We start from the raw sequence: 22774 nt of genomic DNA on the forward strand, positions 1-22774 counted from the left end.
ACTCCCCCTCTCATAGTCTTCCACACCTCAGGTATAGCTGCTTCATCTTTTAGTTCTAACACCCATTAGCCGCAAATCATTGAATCATTCTTTTTTTTTAATCGTTATTTATTTATTTTCAGGGTGGGAGGGGCAGAGAGCAGGGGTAGAGAGAATCGCAAGTGGCTTCCAGGCTGTCAGCACAGAGCCCGACACGGGGGTCGATCCCACGAGCAGTGAGCTCATGACCTGAGCCTACATTAAGAGTCAGACACTCGGGGCGCCTGGGTGGCTCAGTCGGTTAAGTATCCAACTTCAGTTCAGGTCATGAACTCACGGTTTGTGAGTTTAGGCCCCGTGTCGGGCTCGGTGCTGACAGCTCAGAGCCTGGAGCCCGCTTCGGATTCTGTGTCTTTCTGTCTCTGTTCCTCCCCCACTTGTACTCTCTCTCAAAATTAAATAAAGATTAAAAAAAATTAAAAAAAAAAAAAAAGAGTCGGACACTCAACCACCTGAGCCACCCACGTGCCCTGAATCATTCTTGACTATTTTTTTTCTCTTACATTCCACATTCAAATGCCATTGTCTGTATTTTTAAAATATATCAAGAATCTACCGACTTCTCACACATCCTCTGCTATCCTTTTGGTCTAAGACCCCATCATCTCTTCCCTGGATTATTATCATAAGTTGCCTCCTAACTGGTATCATTGCTTCTATCATTGCTTCCTTAATGTCTCTTCTCAATTCAGCAGCCTGAACAACCCTGTTAAACTGTGAGCCAGATCCCATCACTGGGTTCAGACCCATCCCATGACTTCTCTTTTTACACAGAGTAAAAATCAGAGTCCTTATGGTGGCCTTTAAGACCCTCTCTGGTCTGACCATGCACACCCCCACACCCTGCCTTACTTCTGACCTCATCTCTTACGCTCTCCCACTTGCTCATTCTGTTCCTGCTGTATGGACTTCCTTGTTCCGGGAGTGTGCCAGACAGCCAGATACATGCCCACCTCAGGGCCTTTGCACTTGCAGTTCCCTGTGCCAGATACTCTTCTTGGTATATGTGCACACACATACACACACCCATCCCCTCGTCCTTCCTTTTTTCCATGAATCTTTTATGTATTTATTAATTTTGTTTGTTGTCATTCTCCCATAGTTGGAATATAAACTCCATGAGGGCAGGTTTTTTTTGTTGTTGTTGTTTGTTGTTGTTGTTTTTAAATCTCTTATATGAACTGTTGTGTTCTCAGTGCCTGGAACTGCGCCCATTGTGAACAATACTTGTGGGTGACTGTTGAATGAATGTCTCCTATATGTGTCCTGCTAGAGATACGCAGAGATGTTGAAGCCATTCACTGTCTTTGTGGACCTTAGGTGTCGACCATCAGTTGAAATTTCGACCAGTGACATATAAAGTGAATGAAAGGGCAGCTCAGCATGTGTGTGTCTGGGGTAAAGAGAGGAGGGAGGAACACTGACAGGGATGTCCTCTCTAGGCAAGGTTTTAAAGTGGTAGCTAAGATTTCACCAACTCGAATTAGAAAGGCATTAGAAAGGATGTCCAGGCATCAAGGTGTGGTACAGCATCATGGGGAAGGCAAGCTAGCTAGAGGTCTTTGAGTCAAGTCTCTCGACAAGGAGTGACTGGTAACAAAGCCAGGGCCATATCTAGTGGGTCGTGTTAATTGGCTTGGAGTGAATCCTTTTCCTCTTTTCCCCTTCCCCCTCAGCTTGCTTCAGCAAGTTTTATTGAGCATACTCTATGTGCCAGGCATTGCGAGGAGCAAAATCAGACAAGGGCTTTGGCTTTAAGGAGCTTGCTTCAAGTTCACTGAAAGGAAGCCTTGAGTCAGATAATCACTGGGCACTGTGGTCAAGGTTAAGCCACTTCCTGAAGCATCAAAGAGATGATAGGAGTCTAAAATGGAGACTTCGAAATTTAAACAAAGAGTTGATTGTAGAGGATGTGGGAACATACTGGGCTGGTTTAAATCTCTGCATTTTTAACAAGACAAATTTGGTGCCTCTCCTCGATACTCCTTTCCTTCTTGTAGCCTAACGACACAGGTACAATAGATGGTATCTGTGGGTTTCCGTGTTCTTTTATATTTCTTAATATACTGCTTTTTCCTTGACCACACCTGCTTCTATAGCCATTTCTAATTTATATTGGCTTTCAACAAGGGAGGCCAGGACAAGAAAAGGACTGAAAGAGGCAGACAAGGAAAGCAGACACTGATTTGAGGTATAAAAAAGACTTGGTAATCAAGATACACCTAATCAAACGCTCCTAATTTGGTTTTTTTCCCCCATAACTTTATGAAGTATTTTTCACTTTGTACCAGGAAAACATAGTCTTTGGCTTGGTCCAAGGCGACATGTCGGGCACTGGCCAAGTGAAAAAGGCATAGTCCTGACCAGGCTTAGTTACTTTTCAGTTCTTCATTGTTGCCTCTGTCCTTTATCCTAGTTTGGGATGGTCTTCGTGAGAATGCACACCCAGAAAATTCTGTTAGACAAAGCACTATGCTTTCTGTCGCTGAGTTAGCCCACTGTCCTTTCCAAAACACCAAAGATGGAGAAATGAGATGGTATTTCCTTGCTGTCTAAACCTAGTAAGTTCTGAATTTGGAAGACAGATGCCAGCCATAGGGTATATCTTGGACCCATGTTCTAAAGTATTAGCCATTCAGGCTGATTTCATTTAAGAGACAAATGAACCAAATATGTGAATACTATATTGATTTGCTGCTTCTGGCCAGGAGTAATTTCCACGTGGTTTTATTAATGGGCCTGCCTTGGCTTATCTGACCCATAAAGCTCACGTTTAACACTCTAGGCTTGGGATCACCTAGTAAAGATCCTCAAAGGAATTAACAGGGTCCATAAGATACACTTACAAAAATCCATGCAAAAATTGAATTTTTTAACACATGGCAAGACATCCAGAGTCCCTGAATCATTAAATGTCTTTTGGTTTTGGCACAAATAGGGGAAGGAAACTCATCACTTCCCTATACGTGGAATTTTAGAAGGGGAAAACTACTCCTTAATTATCTATGAAATAAACTAAATTTATTTTTAAAAATTGGAAGCCCAAGGGGAAGAAAATATAAGAGGAAGTGTTGGTGAGGAAGAGACTGTTGACAGGAATTCTTTTCTGTTCTTAAACCTAGTTAGGTTCATTTGTTGAAGCCCTGGAGAGTTGTCAGAATCGTGATCCTTGCTGTTAAATAGCGTTAAAGTGTGTCAGGTCAAAGAGGAGATGATAAATCATTATCTTCTCTCTGTTGTGTGCAGTGGAGTAGCCCATTTAAAATCAGATCCATCCTAACCAACTGTGTCGTGTAAACAAAGCAATCTTCGGATTCACCTTGTAGGACATTGACAGGTAAATTAACAAGGAAATTGAGGACAAGAAGGAGAGCTACCATCAGTGATAAATTTGGTTTTCCTTCCTAGTGACTTTGCAAATGTTAGCCGTCAGCACTGAAGTGTCTGGAATGCGAGCTGAATTGTAGGGATACGTACGCCGTTGAATCTTCTGTGAGGGAATTTTACTGGAAATCAATAATCCTGGGAAACATTACATCGCTGTATTCTGTCGTGTGGATAATTTGCTTAGATGTGAAGACAGCTTCTTCTAAACTGGTGGTTATCTAGCCTGGATGCATATAAGAATCCTCTGCAGCACTTTAAAAATAAATCAGAGCAAACAACAAAGGCTTTGTGCCGCCTGTGACCGAAGCCCAATCTCTAAGGAAGGACCTAACGTCACTTTCAAAGCCTCCATGGCAGTTTTGATATTCCCAGAGGGTTTAGAGCCACGACTCTAAGTTGAATCGTCCCCCAAATTTTGCCCTTGTAATTTTCAAGGTCCCTCTTTTGACGGAACCCCAAGTGGTGACAATCCCCGAGGCACACTTAAGGAGTTGAAATAGGATAGTGGCCCCACTTCACACAGCTGACAGAGCTGCCCACCGAAGCAGGTCGTTGGGGCCTCAGCTGAGCATAGCATGTGTGGAAAGGTCTGAGCACGTGAGGGAAGGAGGATGTGTTATTATAGAAAATCCCGTCCTGCTGCTGAATCAGTTTCCCCACAGGCTGACTGTGTGGTGCTCTCTGGTCTCGTCTGTCTGGTCACCACTGTGTGCCCAGGGCGGTGCCCATCCCAGGGCAGCTTGCCTCCCAGGGAGTGCCCAGACCCAGACTGTGGTCGCCAGCAGTACCTGGGTCCCATCCAGCTGTACTGCCGCAGTGCCCCCCACTTCAGATGCTCACTCTTCCCCCCGCCTAGAACACCCTGCTCCCAGTGTCCGTGTGGCTCATTCCCTCACTTCCTTCATGCCCCTGACCAAAGGTCAACTTTCCTGAAAGGTCTTCCCCGAACACAAATGTACCCTCCCCCGCACCCCATCTGTGTCTTCATGACCCTCCATTATTTCTGTAATGGCTTTCTTACCACCTGGCATCACACGTGTCTGCTTCCTTCCTCTCTCCCTGCATCCCACAAGAATTTGAGTTCCAGAAGAGCACCCTCATGGCTGGCACATAGTAGGCACTCAATAAATCGGTGTTGGGTGAGTGACCCCCTCCGTGGTCAGGCAGATGCTCAATTGTCACCTCCTTTGCAGCTGGAGCTTCCCAGATTGTGTCACCCTAGCTACTAGACCCACCCCCAAATAAACAAAAACATGTTAAACGATTACTAAGCATTGGGTGTTTCACCTGTAGCCTGATTTCACTTGTGAATGCATTTTGAAATAATAATGAAACGATGTTTAGATTGTTTTAGTGTCTCTTTTCTGGTTATTGCTTTTCTTACATGTTAAATAAAATTCTCCTCAGTGGACAAAAAGCCCAAAAATCCAATACTTATTTTTTTAAAAAACAGCAGTCCCACTCAGCAGTAAGAAAAAATGGAAATGTACAACAATGTGGCTGAATCTCAAATCCACTATGAAAAGTGGAAGGCATTCCATTCAGAAGGCTACAGTGATATTCTGGAAAAGGCGAAGCCAGAGGGATGAAAAGCAGTTCTTTGGGTGCCAGGGTTAGGGAAGGGGGGAGAAGACTGACAATAAAGGGGGCAGCACAAGGGAATTGGGGGGGGGTGTTGGTAATGGAACTATTTCTTATGACTGTGGTTGCAGATAGAGGATTCTATGAATTGGTCCAAATTGATGGAATCAGTCACCAGAAAGATGAATTTTGTGACATATAAACGCACATTTCTTTACAACAGCCCGCGGTCCCTTCCCCCATTTTACCAAATGCCCTGTGCTTCAGTTGACAACCACTCTAAACTACTTTAGGTGGCCCTTTTGCTTCGTTACTCCTTACCTCTAGATAACGTGCTCGATTTGCTACTTGAGTTTTCGGTGTTAGGCTTTATCTATTGACTTCCTGCCTTGCAACATATTTACCTCTCCTGCATCTTACAGGACACATCTTACCTGCACACATCTCCTCTTTCAGTCTCCCAATGGTTAAATCCTAATTTCAGCTGGTCCCATTTTTACTATGTATTATGACCTTGTAGGTAATATTCAAAGGAGCCATACAGCATGCTAAAGTTCTTTCTTTGGTGTTTTCTCACGGGAACCATGAGATAAGTAATTTTACTTTTCATGCTTGCTTAACTTTCTCTGTATTTGGCCCTAACTGAGCCCTTAATTCCCCAGTTGTCTGAACCACTCCGCGCCCCCGCCCCCCACCCCTGCAGCGTATTGAAATGCATCCTGTAGTCACTCAACTTCCTGAACCTCTGGGGGCCTTCTGTCATTCTGCGACATCTTTCACCTTTATTCTTGGGGTTTCCTTTGCCCCCCCTTTTGGGTTGGAGCCCCTCTTCCTTAGATCCTTTGATCGCTTTCAGGGTTTACCCTGTCATCTCAGTCCACAACATCCTCTAGTAGTTTCCCTAGAAAAGTACAGAGCTTTTGGAGGCCCTGAATATCTAATAGTGTCTTTAAGCAACTCTCCCATTTGAGAGTTAAAATGGCTATAGAATTCTGATTGGAATAATTTCCCCTTAAAATTCTGACAACTTTTTGCCCCATTTATCTTCTGGCTTCCATTGTTGCTGTTAAGAATTACAGGACACGTGGGGCACCTGGGTAGCTCAGTTGGTTAAGCATCTGACTTCGGCTCAGGTCATGATCTCACAGTTCATGAGTTCGAGCCCCATGTCAGGCTCTGTGCTGACAGCTCATAGCCTGGAGCTTGCTTCAGATTCTGTGTCTGCCTCTCTGTTTCAAAAATAAATAAACATTAAAAAAATTAGGGGCGCCTGGGTGGCGCAGTCGGTTAAGCGTCCGACTTCAGCCAGGTCACGATCTCGCGGTCTGTGAGTTCGAGCCCCACGTCGGGCTCTGGGCTGATGGCTCAGAGCCTGGGGCCTGTTTCCTATTCTGTGTCTCCCTCTCTCTCTCTGCCCCTCGCCCGTTCATGCTCTGTCTCTCTCTGTCCCAAAAATAAATAAACGTTGAAAAAAAAAATTAAAAAGAATTACAGGACACTTAGTGTGGGACCTGTCTTTTTCCTTTGTCCCTCATGTCATGAAATTTGTGAAGACTGAGTCCCGGTGTAGAACTTTGAACCTTTGTGCCCATCCTTTTCAATTTGGGTAATCAGACTCTTATGGAATTAGTATTTTTTTTTTTTTTTTTTTTTTTTGTTTCCTCTCCTCTGCTTTCTTGATTCTCTTTTTTTCTGGGACTCTTATTATTTGGAAGTTGAATCTGCTGGGTAATTCTCTAACTTTCATACCTTCTATTTTCTCTCTTTGCCTTTTACTCTTACTTTGTTTTATCCTTTAGATTTTCTTATGTTCCAGCTATTGTTTTGAATTTTTATTTCTACTTTTTAATTTCCAACGACTCATTCTGAGTTTCTAAACAGAAATTTGTTAGTTTCCTGGATATAATAATCTCCTGGCTTTCAACTTTGAATACAGCTGGCCCTTGAACAACACGACTTTGAACTTGTGTGGTTCCACTTATATGAGGATTTTTTTTAATGTTTCTTTATTTTGAAAGAGAGAGAGAGAGCAGGAGGGGCAGAGAGAAGGAAAGAGAGAATCCTAAGCAACCTTCACACTGCCAGCACAGAGCCTGATGTGAGGCTTGAAACCACGAAACTGCAAGATCATACCGAGAGCCAGATGCTCAACTGATTGAGCCACCCAGGTGCCTCTGCCTCACTTTTTGAGAAAGAGAGAGCAAGGGAGCATGTGTACATGAGCAGGAGACGCGCAGAGAGGAAGAGAGAGAATCCCAAGCAGGCTCCACGCTGCCAGCGGAGAGCCTGATGGGGGGCTCAATCTCAAGAAGTGTGAGATCAGAACATGAGCTGAAATCAAGAGTCACTCAACTGACTGAGCCACCCAGGCGCCCCTATGAGATTTTTTTTTTCAATAAATATATTGGAAAATTGGGGGGAGGAATTGTGACCATTTGAAAAATCCTGCCAGTGAACCAATTAGAAATACTGGAAAATTAAGAAAAAGTTAGGTATTATTATAAGAATACAGAATATATAACATACAAAATATGTGTTGATAGCTTGTTTACATTATCAGTAAGGCTTCCAGTCAACAGTAGGCTATTAGTTAAGTTTGGGGGCAGTCAAAAGCTCTATGTGGATTTTTGACTGCACAGGGTGTTGGTGCTTCAAACCCCCATGTTGTTCAAGAATCAACTATATTATTCATACTGTTGCTTTTCCTGTTTGTTTTGGTCTCTCTCATGTTAGAGCTTTTCCTGAGACTCTCAGGGAGTGCTGTGGGGCTCCTAAGAATGGGGGTATCACATGATCACTTGGAAATTCTGTGCTCACAGGTGGGGCTTGTCAGCTTTATGCTTCCCTATAGGACAGGCTCACTGGACCATCTAATTGGAAACCTCCAATGTCGTTATCTTGGGGTCTCCTCCCTTTGGCAGTTTTCCCATGGAAAGATCTTCCATTCTGACCCCTGGAGGATGTAAGCCTGGCTGTCAGAACTGTAAGACAGGGAAGAGGGCTGGTGGCCCAACATTTAGAATCCTTTCTTTTCCATCAAGTGTCCCTGTCCTGTCTCTGCCTAGGGTCTCCTGGTCAGAGGCCCTGTATTTTACTGCCTGTAGGGAATCAACCAGTGGTGTTAAATCACACGGGGAAGGGAGTATCACCTGGCGACTCGAGGGGAGGTGGGGGGCTAGAACTCTGAAACAGACTTTTCACCAAACCTCGTGTTTTTAGTTTTGCCTTCAAACTATCATGAGGTATCATGAGGCTTCTATTTTACTCAACTATTCCCGTTACTGACTTAGATATTTACTTCTCTGGGTCTGTCATCTTACTGTTTCCAGCTTCCAAATTGTGGTGCTCTCATTTCTACCAGACCTAAAGTGAGCCCCCTAATTCCTTACTGTCACAACACCCTATCTGTCCTCTGACAGCCATCTTGATCTTTTAATTATTTTGTTAATTTTCTTTTCTTATTATTGCCCATCTCTTCCACTAGACTCTTAAGTCTGGTAGAGCGCTTCGTCCTTGGTAAGCACACAACAAATGCCGAGTAAGGAGGTGCAGGATAAACAAAAATGAATGATTAGTCATTAACAATTCATTAAAAATGATTTTCACCTGAAAATAATGTTCACCGTATATCTCAAATCTAGATGCGTTTTGGGAATGTACTTCTATCCCCTTTTATTCAACTAGTAACCTCAGGGTCTTCTGTTACTTTTCGCCCACAGGATATCCATCACAAGGGTCACGGCTGACATCTCACTCGCCAAGCGCTCAGTGTTAAACAATCCCAGCAAGCATGCAATAATAGAAAGATCTAACACAAGGTCAAGCTTAGGTAAGTCTGTGCAGTGCTGATGAGCTTAGGCTATTGAAACATTGCTCTCCTGACGTTGCCAATGAGAAGCTCTAACTAGATGATAATTCCATGTGTCATAGAGCAGAGAAGAAATGGACCCGTGTTGCCAACCCGTGTTGCCAGGGGCAGGTGTTACAGTCTTAGTGATTTCATGATACGGAAAGATTTGTTAGGATAGCTGTGAGTTAAATGTTCCACTGGCTGTCAGCGTTAATGTTTTGGTTGTTTTTTTCCTTTCCCCCACTAATGTGAGCTTTGGTGTCTAGAGACACTAAAACTTCCTGGCTTTGCATTGGTGTTACTGTGGGCAAGTTCGTTGATGTCTTTAATGCCTAGTTTCCTCATCTAAACAACAAAGAGAGAGAGAATTAACTACCTTGTAGAATTATTGTAAGGATTAAACATAGTATGTTCTCCATCAGTGATGGCTATTGTCCAGAGACCCTCGGTAAGTGAATTATATACAGTGAATTATATCAATGATTGTAAGTGAATTATATCAATGATTATGTCATATTCAGGATAGTGTGTGTCGGGGGGGATGGGTAGGTGTTGAGATAAAAGATAAAATTAGTTACTGGCCATTTTTAACTGATATGTGCAAAAACAGTGTAGAGATTTTAGTGAACATGTCTACAGGGTTGTGTTTAGATACTGTTTATAAACGTGCTGATTTGCTCAAATGAGATAGTCTGGCAGTTATTTCTTCTCTGTGGCATGTGCTTGGAGTTTTAGGTTAATCATGGTCACACATTTCACTCACTGGGTTGTTAGGTTCTGTTATTATAAAGTAATTTTTCTGAGAGTTTGAGATTTTTTTTTTCAATTTAAAAAAAAAATTTTTTTTTAGTTTATTTTTGAGACAGAGCATGAGCATGGGAGGGGCAGAGAGAGAGGGAGACACAGAATCCAAAGCAGGCTCCAGGCTCTGAGCTGTCAGCACAGAGCCCGATGCGGGGCCCAAACTCACAAACCACAAGATCATGACCTGAGCAGAAGTCGGATGCTCAACCAAGCCACCGAGGTGCCCCTGAGAGTTTGAGATCTTTATATAAATTATTATATAAATCATAGAGAAACTATTAAAAATAATAAACTGTTAGTAATATGTAGAATACCTTAGGAAACTCAGTTTGGTTCCTCACCTAAAAAACCCTCACTGACTACACTTGGGTAATAGAGCACTGGTTCTGGGATCAACCCCCATGGTGAGCTCTGAGAGGACAGTGCGGAACATGCTTGTAATTCTCTCCCATCCCTTCCCCCCTGCCATCACCCTCAACACTTTTAATGAGACTTTTAGAAAAAAAAAAAAGGAGGGAAAGAGGTAGAGAGGATGATAGGGACTTAGAGTGAGAAGAGAAGCTTCTGGACAACATTGTTCTTTACCTTAGCTGTGAGTGTATGGTTTAAAAGAGGGAGGTGGGAGATGACACCAGAGAAGCAGAGGAGAGATATTAAGGGATTTGGAGCTTACCCTTCAGGCATTATGGAACCATGTATCGTAAGTTTTAGGCATTTATTCATCCATTTAACAAATACTTGAGTACCAACCATGTGCTAGGCATTATTGTAAGTGCTGGGGACACAGATGTAAAGGACACCAACTCCTCACTCTCATAGAGTTTTTATTTCATAAGGAACACATGGACAAAAGTGACCAGATATAAAAGTCCGTGGTTCAGGAGTCTGGAAAGAAAAGGCGGGCCAAGGGGTAGAGAAAAACCGAGAAGAGTGATTTTTTACATGGGGATGTTGGGGGAGCCTCTCTGAGGAAGCAACGTTTTAGCAGAATGACTTACGTTGTGGATTCTCTGGCCTTACAGTAAGCTACCCGTGAAAAGACTGTCTCGGGCAGAGGGAGCTGAAGGTGCAAAGGCCCTGTGGTGGGAGTATGTGTCATGTGTTTAAGGGATAGCAAGGAAGCCAGATGTGGAATGAGCAGAGGCCAGGGGTTGGGAGGATGAGGTCAGAGAGACTGTGCCTGATCATGTAGGACTTTGTAGGCCTTTTATTGTGGATGCGGTAGAAAGGTGTAGGAAAGCAGACGTGACACCATAGGACGTGTGTTTTAGAAGGATCACTGACAGCATTGTGGAGAAGAGAATGGAAAGGGGCAAGAGCTAAGTCAGGGGAAATTCAGATTGAGGTTGTTTCAGGGAAAAATAATGTCCTCTGTGCAAAAACTAATAAAACGGGTGCCTTTAGAAGCATCTCCTCTCAGTCCAGTTCTTGCCCTGTCAGGTCATTTAGCAGTCGTGGTCATTCATCATTCAACTTAGAGATTAAGAGGACTGACCTCAGACAGGGGTGAAGGGAATGAGTAGAATGAAAGGAGTCAGAGAGAAGAGAGCTGGGATCTGGCAATCTGTTGAACCTGGAACATGAAGAAGCCGACTCCAGCACGAGCTGTAAGGTTCCGCTTTCAGGAACTGGGTCATCAGTGGTGTTGTTCTGGGGAGAAGGAATTCAGGAGGAGGATCTTGGCTGGAGTAGTGGGCTGGGTAGGGGGATAAGGAAAATGACTGCGTTTGTGCACATGTTGAATTTGCAGTGTTACGAAGCACGCAGATGTCCATCAGGCAACCGATTGTATAAACAGATCTGGAACTCAGCAGAGGACGGGGCTTAAGGTGCAGTCAATTCTTAGTAAAGTCTCCGTGGACACTGAATTAGCAAATACTGAGTCTTTGCTCCCAGGGAAACGCAGGGGTAGGTTTCTCTGGCGATTTTAAGTTTTTCTTATGGTAGCACTAGGAGATAGGTACTTATAGCAGGAGAATGGTCCAGTGATGCCCGTACATGTTGAATTACAAGTTGTGGGCGTTATGTGGACTCTGTTGTAGAGGAAACACGTTTCATGTTACAACGTAGTACAAAACCGATACTTTAACATTCCAGATATGTAAGTTTATGTATATGCTATACCTTAAGATTCTTCTATATTTAGTAGAGCTTAAATTCGAGAAGATCTCCCTCACCTCAAAGATCAATTTCAGCAATCACTTCTTTTACAGAAGGATGAAAGATCCGGTACAGTGAAGATATAATTTGATAGGTAAAAATTTGTTTTATGCGTAAGGTTTTAGAAAAGTTCTGTTACAGAAACCAAAGTATAGTATGTTGCCTTTGGAGTTCATTATGCTGATGTACCACTGTATGACATGAAGGGAAAGAAAACTTGGAAAAATTTGAAGCTTTAAGTACATCTTTTGTACTTTGTTTTGGGGTGGTACATGACTTCTTTGGATGGACAGACGGCTTTATTTGTAGCCATAGGATTCATACAAGTTCTAACTTTGTTTTTCCAGTTGTAATGTTGGTCAAGCATCACAATCTAAGATATCTACATTAGATACATTTCACACTTAGAGAATGCAGAAGAACATTACACTCTTAAAAATATTACTTGAATTAAGATAGTTAAGCCACAACAAGGTTATAAAGCTGTAGCAAGGTTATAATTGGAATAAAAATGTAAAGATAAGGTAAATGTAGAGAATATGTAAACAATATTAGTCATGTTTTAAAACACTATTGTGGAAAAAAATAATCAGAATATACCATTTTTATTTTTTAAACTGTTATTAAATTCAGTTATGTAGGGAAGTTAAAAGTGGAAGGAACTTCAGGTATTTATCACTCACTTTCGACATTCATGGCCAGTCTTGTTTCATCTCCAGTCCTCTCCTTTGTCCCCCAACTGTCTCTGGATTATTTGGAAACAAATCCCAGACATCATTACAGATTTTATCTGTAAATATTTCAGTACCTATATCTAAAGATTAGGGACTCTCTTTATTTAAACCATAATGCCATTATCATATCTTAACAATACATCCCTAGTATCATGAGATTTCTATTCAGCCATGTATCATTTCCTAATTGTCATATATATTTTTTATATTTTACTCACTTATGCGTTGTAAATATATAAAATCAGGATGCGAATTAAAGTCCACAGTGAGTGGTTCAAAGGTCCTTAAGTTTCTTAGTCTATAGTTTTCCATATATCTTTTTTTTTTCCCTTGTAACTTTTTGCTTAAAGAGTCTGGGTCACTTATGCATAGTTTTCCATAGTCCAAAGTTTGCTAACTGCATTATAGTGTAGTTTATTTAATTGTTCTGTTTCTTATAAACTGGTAGATCCAGAAGCTTAATCGGGTTTTGTTTTTCCTTCCTGCAAGATTGTCACGAGTAGCATGTAACCGAATATTATTTTAAAGCTGGTATTGCAGGTGGTTTAAGTCCAGATTTTAAAGACATCCGGGTGAATAAAAGGAGTCTAGTCATAACATGTTGTGAGGCAGATGATTAGTGACTTAGCTTTTCTGCAGTAGTGGAAATTACCTCCAGGAATCTTCTGCACAGAACCAAATAAGAGGACTTGAAAGGTATTCTGTAGGGCTAGGAGTCTCAAGGAACCTGCCCTTCGTGGTTGTAGTAGACACTGCAAGCTGCGTGCTAGGCTTGACAGGTCTATGCTTCTGGCGCTTCTGGCTATTTCACTTTAAGTTTAAAAATTCAGCTTCTCATTCACACTACATTTCGAGTGCTCAGTGGCCGCAAGTGCCTAGGGGCTGGCTATCGGGTGGACGGCATTGATACAGACTATTTCCATCATCACAGAACATTCTATTGGACATCCTGTTTTAGATTCTAGAGAGATCATGGGGTAGACAGACTGAATGAAATTTCCCTGGTGTTCAAGCATATTTTTAGTTGATACTTTCTCTATAAACCTTATCGTTTAGATTTTTGCTTTTTTCTGTTTTTGTTTTTTTTAAATGTTTGAGAGAGTGCAAGCAAGGGAGGGGCAGAAGGAGAGAATTTCAAGCAGGTTCCATGCTGTCAGCAGAGAGCCGGATGCAGGGTTCGCACTCACAAACCACGAGACCATGACCTGAGCAGAAATCAAGAGTCGGATGCTCAACTGAATGAGCCATCCAGGTGCCCTGTAGTGCTGCTTCTAATGGAGAACTACCCTTTTAGAATAGGAATACTGCAGGGCCATTCGTCTGTTGGTAGAAACCATGAAAAGTGTGTTTTTGGACAAGTTTGTTATAGACACCATTAACGTCTCTCCTGTTTTTAATGTTGTATTTCAGCTTGCTAATACATTTATCTAGATTATCATATCCAGAAAGCATACCAATAGGTAACAGTATAAACACAGATTAAGCTGATACAGTGAAAAGAAAGGTGGTGACAGTTGCTATGGTAACGTGGTCAGAAACACATTGTTTCTATTTTACAACATTTTTACGAAATGATTTCACAGAGTGAAGTTTTACAGCACAAAAAGTACGTCAGCACAGATAGCCAACTATTTTGATTCTCCTACTCAAACTGTTATACTGGAAGCAAATTTTATAGCTCCTTGAAAGAATTCCCTCAATTCTAAAGGTACTTTGGAGAGACAAAGGATACCTTTCCAAAGGATACCTTTTATCAGCTCTGTTGCCTAGGAACATTAACCTACTGGCTGTCCTACCTGCCTTCCAGGTGAAGAAACAGTGTAGCATTTTACTTTATTTCTATTGGGTCTAAAAATACTTTAATTGAACTCTGCTTCACCTTTTACAGCCGAAGTTCAGAGTGAAATCGAAAGGATTTTTGAACTTGCAAGAACATTGCAACTGGTAGTCCTTGACGCAGATACTATTAATCATCCAGCTCAACTTAGTAAAACTTCCTTGGCCCCCATTATAGTATACGTAAAGATTTCTTCTCCTAAGGTAAGTGGGGTTGTTATTGTCTGCTCTCTAATCACACTTCACTGTGGCGTTTATGTTGTGCTTTACACTTGTAAAAGGCTATGTTTCTAACATCAGGAGTGTGAAGAGACAGGGTAGTCAAGAGTTCTTAATATAAGCGAACACATGGCTTACAACAGTGATTCCTAAAAGTGTGGTCCCTGGTTTCCTGGAGGAAGGTTCTGAGAAACTTGCTGTGAGAGTCCACAAGGTCAAAATGATTTCCACAGTAATACCGAGACATTTTTTTCCTTTTTCAGTGTTTGGGCATTTGCACTGATGGTGCAAAGGTGGGTAAAAGTGTCCATGACTCGAGACTGGTACCAGACAGCACCCACAGTGAAGAAAACCACCACCGTGCAGTTGCACTGCGCAATGTCCTGACACAGGAGTAAAATGTGACTCTTCAATACAAGCCTTTTCAATATCCTGTGTAATGAAACAGGAAGTACATTTGAAAGTGCTTCAGCTACAGTTTTAGCAGTTAGCTATCTTGAGGACACTTCGCGATACAAACTCAAGTAGCTTCTTTTCTCGTGGAACACCATTTTTATTTGAAAGAACAACTGGCATACTATGTTTATTCAGACTTGCTTATTTGGCAGATCTTTTCCCATTTGTCACCAGTGATAAAACTGAAGGTTTCAAACAAAAGAATAGAATTTCAGAAAATTCGAATCTACCTGAGAGCTTACCAGGTTCTCAAAAGACAGACTTTTCTGAGATTAGTGGTAATAGCAAATGTATTCTTTTAAAAATGTGTCAGAAGATCTGAAGAACTCAGTGCACCATTGGTTTTCCAGATGATGAATGAATGATGTTACAAATCATGCCTAGTAAAAGATCCGTTCAAATTTCAAGACAGGGCAATGGAATTTAAGAGTAAGAGAAGTTCATGGATAGGGTGTTAGCTTTCACGTGCAGACTGTCGTGAAGAAAGTAGTTTGGTGTGACACTAAAAGACAATATCCACAGTTACCTGCAAAGGCTACTAAAATACTCCTCCTCTTCTGAATTCCCTATCTGTTGAAGCATAAATTTCTTCACATATTCCAACCAAAACAATACACAGTAGCAGGTTAAAAGTACGTGTAGCTAGGAGACTTTGCAAAAAACTACAGACAGTTGTGCAAAAATAAGTAATATGTTCACATGTAACAGGCGTATGTTCTAAAGCTCTTGGGGTTCTCAGTTTTTGTAAACATAAAGGAGCCACGAGACCAGAGGTTCGGTAAGCTTCGGCATAAGCTCCGTGCCAGCTGGGTATTTTTTTTGAAGCCTTCACCTGACGTGTGTGTGAACGCGTTAATTCTGCAATCTTAGACATTTTGTAGCTCAGTCTATTGAGCTGCTTCTTCAGCTGAGTGCAGATGTTCTCCCGTTACACCTTATCTCACACAGGTTTTACAAAGGTTAATAAAATCTCGAGGGAAATCTCAAGCCAAACACCTCAATGTCCAGATGGTAGCAGCAGACAAACTGGCTCAGTGTCCTCCGGTAAGTGGTCTCTCGGAACGGTACAATCCACTCCGCGTCCTCAGACCTGGCATCATATCCACAAGGCAGGCACACAAACACCGGACGGAATTCTCCCCACCGAGCCGTGGTCCTCACTCCCAAGAGGTGAACTGTCCCACCCGTTCCCACAAGCACTTGTCTAGATCATGGCTTACAAAAAGCTACAGTGCATTCGGCGGTGACCGTGCACTGTTAGTATCTAATTGTCTTAAATGAAACAAGATTGTGGTTTCAAAAAATTTCGTTGCTAAAATGGATTTGGGATTACTATTCACTTCTAATAATAGGGAGCAAGTTGCTGGCTCTTAACAACTGAGAAATTGATTTGAGACCATGTAAAAACACATTTCTGAACACTCAAAACACCTTCTTCCTTCTAATCCCTCCTTTACCTATCATGCTTTGGGACCCTAGATCACCTCTGGGTTTTTGTTTTGTTTTGATATGCAGGTATAGCAGAAGCTATAAGAGTTCTGATTATATTAATTTTCTATTGCTTAGAATATTTGGAAGTTTGCACCCTGTCAAATCATCTGCGGTTTCAGCTTTTTTCTGCCAAATTTCATGTCCTAAACGGGCCTCAGTCGTTTCCAAGATTAAGTTTTTCATAGTCTCCATGTCAAAAAACGGGCCTCTTCTGTACTGTCCAGATTGTATTTTTGTTTTCTTTTTTTACTTCTCTTTTCTGTTGTGTTCTAAACAACTTTCACGACACCTTTCATATTCTGGTGATTGCCACGGTTAAGCATCGAGGGGTGTAAATGATGATCTCAGGCGGACAGACTGGCAATCAGACTCAGCAGGGCAGTCAGCCAGTTAGGTAAGGAGAAAGCAGGAGCACACGAGCAAATACAAAGTGGTGCAGCTCTTGAGCCCCTCCCTCGTGTGAGTGTGTGTGTGAAACTCACTCGGTGCGGGGCTGGCTAAGTGCGCCACCTGAAGTGTCTGTCTCTGCAGGAGCTGTTTGACGTGATCCTGGACGAGAACCAGCTGGAGGATGCTTGTGAGCACCTTGCCGACTATCTGGAGGCCTACTGGAAGGCCACCCACCCCCCCAGCAGCCATCTCCCCAACCCTCTCCTTAGCCGGACTTTAGCTACTTCGACTCTGCCTACTAGCCCCACTCAAGCCTCTAATTCACAGGTAAGAGGAGCTCTTCCTTACGCCCTAGAAACCGAGCTGCCTTAGGTCACATGGCCGGGATCCACTCCCAGTCACCCAGCACAGCACTCCTTCCAGTTAGAGCAGCTCCATCCACACTGAGTCATTTACGGGTACGCAGCTCCCACTGAAGATAGTAAACAAACCAGGTAAACAACATACTACAGACGTATATAAACTTTAAAACTCCCTAACTACATGTTCTAGAAGACAAGGATAGAATTTCCTATACCATCTATATAGCACAACCATGGAATCAGACTGCCTGGGGTCACGTTCCCCCTCCACCGCTCACTCTGTATGTAAGTTTGGATAAGCTCCTCACGTGCCCCTTGCCTCACGAAGACTGATGGCAACCTGTCCCCTACGGCCGCTGCATTAATGAATTAATACACAAGACAGACTTAGGACAGTACATTCCTCATGCTAAGTGCTGTTGGGAGCACCTGTCGTTTTACTTTTTTCCCCTCAATCCAAAGCCAACATCTTAAGCATTTTTTATCTTCCCATGTGTATTCAGGTAGAGGTAGTTAAATGTGCACTTGTGTGCAGAAAATCCTTAGGGCCCTGAATCTGATTTGAACTCCAAGAGAACATATAAAAGGATCCCCTCCCCCCTTCATTTACTCATTAAGGGGAAAAAGAGAGTTCCTCTGTATGCTGTTGTAGGCTCTTACAAATTCAAGTCCAGTATAATGTAGTACAGACCTGAGAAATGCCACTGGGTGTTATCAGACGTACGGAGTAACTGAGTAGGTGAGATTTCATTCTAGAAACTTAGAGGGGAATAAACCTGAGTGCACGGGCTTGCTTTTCTGACATGTTACTTCCTGACGCTCTGGCCTTGGCTCATGCCTGCGCTGGCTTCCTCCCGTGCCAGGGTTCTCAAGGAGATCCGAGGACTGCGCGCTCTGCTCCTGCCCGTTCCGCCTCCCAAGCTGAAGAAGAGCCCTGCCTGGAACCCGTCAAGAAACCCCACCACCGTTCTTCGTCCTCCGCCCAGCACCACAGCCATCGTGGTGGCACGAGTCGAGGCCTCTCCAGGCAGGAGACGTTTGACTCGGAAACCCAGGAGAGTCGAGACTCTGCCTACGTGGAGCCGAAGGAAGACTACCCCCCCGAACACGGGGACCACTACGCCCCACACCGCGACCACAACCACAGAGAGGAGCCCCACGGGAGCAGCGAGCACAGACACAGGGAAGCTCGACACCGTGCCAGGGACCTGGATCGAGAGCAGGACCACGGCGAGTGCAACAAACAGCGCGGCCGGCATAAATCCAAGGATCGCTACTGTGACAAGGATGGAGAAGGCATAGCCCGGAAACGGAACGAGGCTGGGGAGTGGAGCAGGGATGTTTACATCCGCCAGTGACTTCTGCCCTCTTGTGTGTTTGTTCTTTTTTTTTAAGTCTTGTATGACACCATCCTCAGAGTAAATCTCTGGGGTCTACATTGCAGTCAGATGTGACCTGTCTTGTATACTCTGTATTGCTGTTGCTTGAATAGCAATAGCATGATTGATAAGGAGTATTAATATACCTTTTTTTTTCCTTTTGCAAGTGCTACGTAAGTTGGCCTCGTATGGCTGCAGTGCTCCGGTTGTATACTGGACTTTTCAAAAACTGTTTGGGATAGCTGCCACTTGAACAAAATCTGTTGCCACCCCGGTGGCTTTAGTATTTTAAGAAACATAGTTGATGTTTTCAAAAATGTAGTTAATGTATCCAGCAAGCCAGAATTGGCCCAGATAAAAGTGGAATTTCCTGATTCTCCAGATTTTTAATATGTAGGCACCAGATCTGCATACTCATTTATCCATGGACCACTGTTTCTTGCTTGTACCTCTGGCTGACTAAATTTGGGGACAGATTCAGTCTTGCCTTACACAAAGGGGATCATAAAGTTAGAATCTATTTTCTATGTACTAGTACTGTGTACTGTATAGTTTGTAAATGTTATTTCTGCAAACACCTTCTTATAATTATATATATAATATATAAATATATATATATATATCAGTTTGATCACACTATTTTAGAGTCTTAATGCCAAGTCAGCAGATTTGCTTTATGAATTACAGGGACTAGAGATGCCCACCTTCAGGAAATTTGTTATATCGTCTAGACACCTACCCCCATTCTCGTAGAAAGTCTGTACATACTGTAAATACGCGTGATTGCTTGACTTGAAAAGGTTTGATTTCTGAATGTTTTACCATCCTTGTAAGTTTATAACTTTGACCATAAATTATGGTAAATATAACCAAACTCCAAAGGTTGTTCTAATCCATGCAGTTCACACTGATTGTGACAAACACGTCCTGAGTAGTTAGTGTCTTATGTCGCTGCACTGGACTTGACGAGCCGGACCTCTCTGTGTGCAAGTGCGTCTGTGTGTAAGAGCGGTACGAGTGTGCACGAGTGACTGAGATGGACCCGAGTGCTGAAGACTCGAGACTGATGACCTAGAATTCTACCCACCTGGCTTTGTATTTAATTGTGTTACGTGTCGCTTTAATAATCCGTTGAGCAGTCAGGGAATGTGAGGAAGCTCGCTGCCAAAGGTGACTAGGAAGGCATCCGTGTGCTGGCTCCTTGTGTTTGCTCCTAGAGTAAGAACACAGGCAACTTTTAACTGTGAGTGTTTCACTGGAAATGTACAATCTTTGTGTGTTTGAGTATTTGTTTTAGTAAGAAATGTTTACACAGCTTGTAGAATTATTTCGTGGGAAAATAAATTTTTCTACCTTCTCCCACCTCCTTTTCTAAACCTTGCCTATTGTTCCTGTGGTCTGTCTCCCCCAGATTTACCCTTCATTCTGTTCCTTACCACCAACTCCAACACGTCAATGTCCGTCAAAACCCAGAAGTGCTTCTTACAACCAAAGTTTCTGCTCTTCAGAAGTAATCAGGGCAAAATGAGGGGACTTGAAGTGAACAAAACATTAAGAATATCTTCCTATGTTAGACACCTGCTCTGAAGGGGAGCCCAGAAGATGCTGTTCTCCACGCCTCAAAGATAGCACTGTCAGCAGCTCACAGTGTGGTTGCCACGCTAAGGCTAAAACCTTCTCCGTGTCACTTATGTGTCCATTTTGTCCAGTTATGACTGGACAGGTAAGACAGTATTAGGTGTGCAAGTACCTAGCACCTGAAGTTTGTCCCTGGAAAAGGCCCATCTATAATTGCCTAACTTCAGATCTACACATTGTAAAATTATTAAGTCGGTTCATCTAGTTTTGTTCTGCTTCTTTGATTATTCCAGGTTCTTGCCAAATATTCTTGGAGCTTTATATGTAAAACTTTCACATTTAACTCCTTATTTCCCTCCCTGTACAGAAAAACTCAGTTTTACAAATGAGTTACACTTTAAGGGTTTTACCCGCTAATGGAAGAAACATTTTCCTCAGAATTAATCTTTTTGTTAATTAGCTCTGTACTGTTGACAAATTTATTTACTGAAGATAAAAACGGTAGACGTAAACATTTTTGATGTAAAATATTCGTATCATTGGGAAACCATATTCCAGTTACAGTTACCTGTATAAAATATTTCTGAACTTTCATCCCGATTAATGACTTTGGAATATTTAAATTCTTGAAATATAACTGGTATTTATCTTACTTGCTGCTACCACTAATCTTTCAACGAGTCATGCCAACAGATTCCGGTTTTAAAATTTGTATCTGGATTAATTTTTCACTTACTGTGAAACATAGTAGTCCAAATCAGAGTATTCCTCAAAAAAAATATATTGCAGGATTTGACATGAACATCGATATGTGTGTAAACAGTGTGTTCTAAATTTGTAAATGAAGAAATAATCCCAAGGGCAATGGGAGATTTACTGATTTGTGGAATGTAAAATTAGTCTCTTCACTCAGCAAAGGCTTAATCTTAACCTACTCAGTTGTAGAATCATGATCTTTGTAGTCGACCTAGAAAATGCTGGAAATGTCCTTAATAGTTCTGTGTTTTATTGTCAAATCCGTTTCAGTTTTTCCTATGCTCTTTCTCTACTGCTCATTTAAGTTACTGTTACAAAAAGGTGCTGCTAAATGTAGGATGTCTTAGTCATACTGTACTTTGGGACAATGCCACATTTTTAACATGGTCTGCTATGCATTCCTGTTAAACATTCACTGTCAGCTACACTGAACTGTTCAACAAATCTGGTTTAAAGTCATTCATATAAAACAAATAAAGAGCTGGCTTTCTGCACTGTTTACTAGTAGAAGTATTGATTGCCATTTTAGGGATGATTCTGATAGTTGAGAATACGTCCTGTTTTCAACACCAGTGCCCACTTGTGGAGCAGCTCTCTCAAGGGCAACGCTAATCACTGACGTTACTTTAGTGACGTTCCCATGATGTCATAAAATGATCACGTACAGTAGGTAAAGATCCTTTAAGATCAAGCAGAGTAATCTTTCTCCTACATTAGTTTTACATGTGTGGCAATTTTTGATTCAGATTGTTTTTATTATTCCTTCGTTTTCAAAATGAAGATCCATCGATGTCAAATTTAAATCCTCACCCTCATCCCTCCGCTCAATGATACAATGCTACTAGTCTTGGACACTAATCTTATTTCCATGCCAAGGGTCACACTGTTGGAGAAAACAGCCACTAGATCGTTCTGGGTCAATTATTTAATTCTGGTTAAATTGTATTTTCAACTACTTGTACTTCACTTTACGATTTAAAGTAAACTATGGCACAGGGTTTTGAAGTAAAATGTACTCACTGTTAAACTGAAATGTTTTTGTTTCACAAGAATATGTTAACCCTAAGTATGTTAAGAGATAATATATTAATTGTCCTCCACATTTCCCAGATTTTTTCCCCTTTTGTTCTATTTTTTTCTCAAACTTAAGTCCTTTAAATGTGTTTTATTTTCCAATTTGCCCTACTTTTTGAAGGAAAGAAACCCACTGAAACTGTCTATGTCAAAGCAACAATTTTTAACAATATTCTTTGTCCTGCTGTTTTTAATATGCAAATATTTTTCATCAGTTTTGCCTGCATTGTTGGTATTTTGACAGTTGTCAGTGTTAATCAACAGTTTACATGTTTACTGCTGGGCTCCCGGTCTGTGATTTTCATCCCAGCTTAGCACAAAAGGCTTTGCAGAAAGCAGGGGAAGAAATGGATTTTTTAAAACACACCGGAAGTCTGGAGAAATGTGGTGAACTCTAGAGACAGAAGTGCCACAGGTAAACGTGTTTCTCTTTAGTCCAATGACATCTACTGGATAAAAGGCAGAATGAAGGATATAAAGAAGTCAGTCACACATTTGAATCTTATGGAGCTTGAAATATCTTTTCCCCCATTAAATAAGCACGTATTGATGATCTGCTCTAAAGCGGCAACAGAAAAAACAGGGTTCTTGCCTCCAAGACTTTCCCAAGCATGGGGGGAGGGGTAAAGGGCATGGCCAGTAAACTAAGAGTGAGTGTGTCAAGTACCATGACGGCAG

At 42.0% G+C, this 22774-nt stretch overlaps 2 protein-coding genes across 16 annotated transcripts in view; one reads left to right on the forward strand and one right to left on the reverse strand.

Annotated features, from left to right (window-relative positions):
- Window positions 1-21521, forward strand: part of CACNB2 (calcium voltage-gated channel auxiliary subunit beta 2) — a 387862-nt gene extending 366341 nt beyond the window's left edge. For all 10 annotated transcript variants that reach the window (XM_023256406.2, XM_023256405.2, XM_023256408.2 and 7 more), the window contains 5 exons: window positions 8727-8836; window positions 14444-14595; window positions 16015-16110; window positions 17089-17274; window positions 18173-21521. In XM_023256406.2, coding sequence (XP_023112174.2) covers window positions 8727-8836; window positions 14444-14595; window positions 16015-16110; window positions 17089-17274; window positions 18173-18667 — 1039 coding nt within the window. In that variant the 3' untranslated portion in view covers window positions 18668-21521. The remainder of the gene's footprint in view (window positions 1-8726; window positions 8837-14443; window positions 14596-16014; window positions 16111-17088; window positions 17275-18172) is intronic.
- The window catches only part of NSUN6 (NOP2/Sun RNA methyltransferase 6), a 77044-nt gene continuing 64738 nt past the window's right edge, over window positions 10469-22774 (reverse strand). For 5 of the 6 annotated variants that reach the window (XM_023256412.2, XM_023256410.2, XM_023256409.2 and 2 more), the window contains 3 exons: window positions 19776-19901; window positions 12505-12566; window positions 10469-11694 (listed from right to left, as the gene is read on the reverse strand). The gene's annotated coding sequence lies outside the window, so the exon portion shown is untranslated. The remainder of the gene's footprint in view (window positions 11695-12504; window positions 12567-19775; window positions 19902-22774) is intronic. The other variant, XM_045060969.1, reaches the window with a different exon arrangement.

This window comes from Felis catus, chromosome B4 (genome assembly GCF_018350175.1).
Source record: "Felis catus isolate Fca126 chromosome B4, F.catus_Fca126_mat1.0, whole genome shotgun sequence".
Taxonomy (NCBI): domain Eukaryota; kingdom Metazoa; phylum Chordata; class Mammalia; order Carnivora; family Felidae; genus Felis; species Felis catus.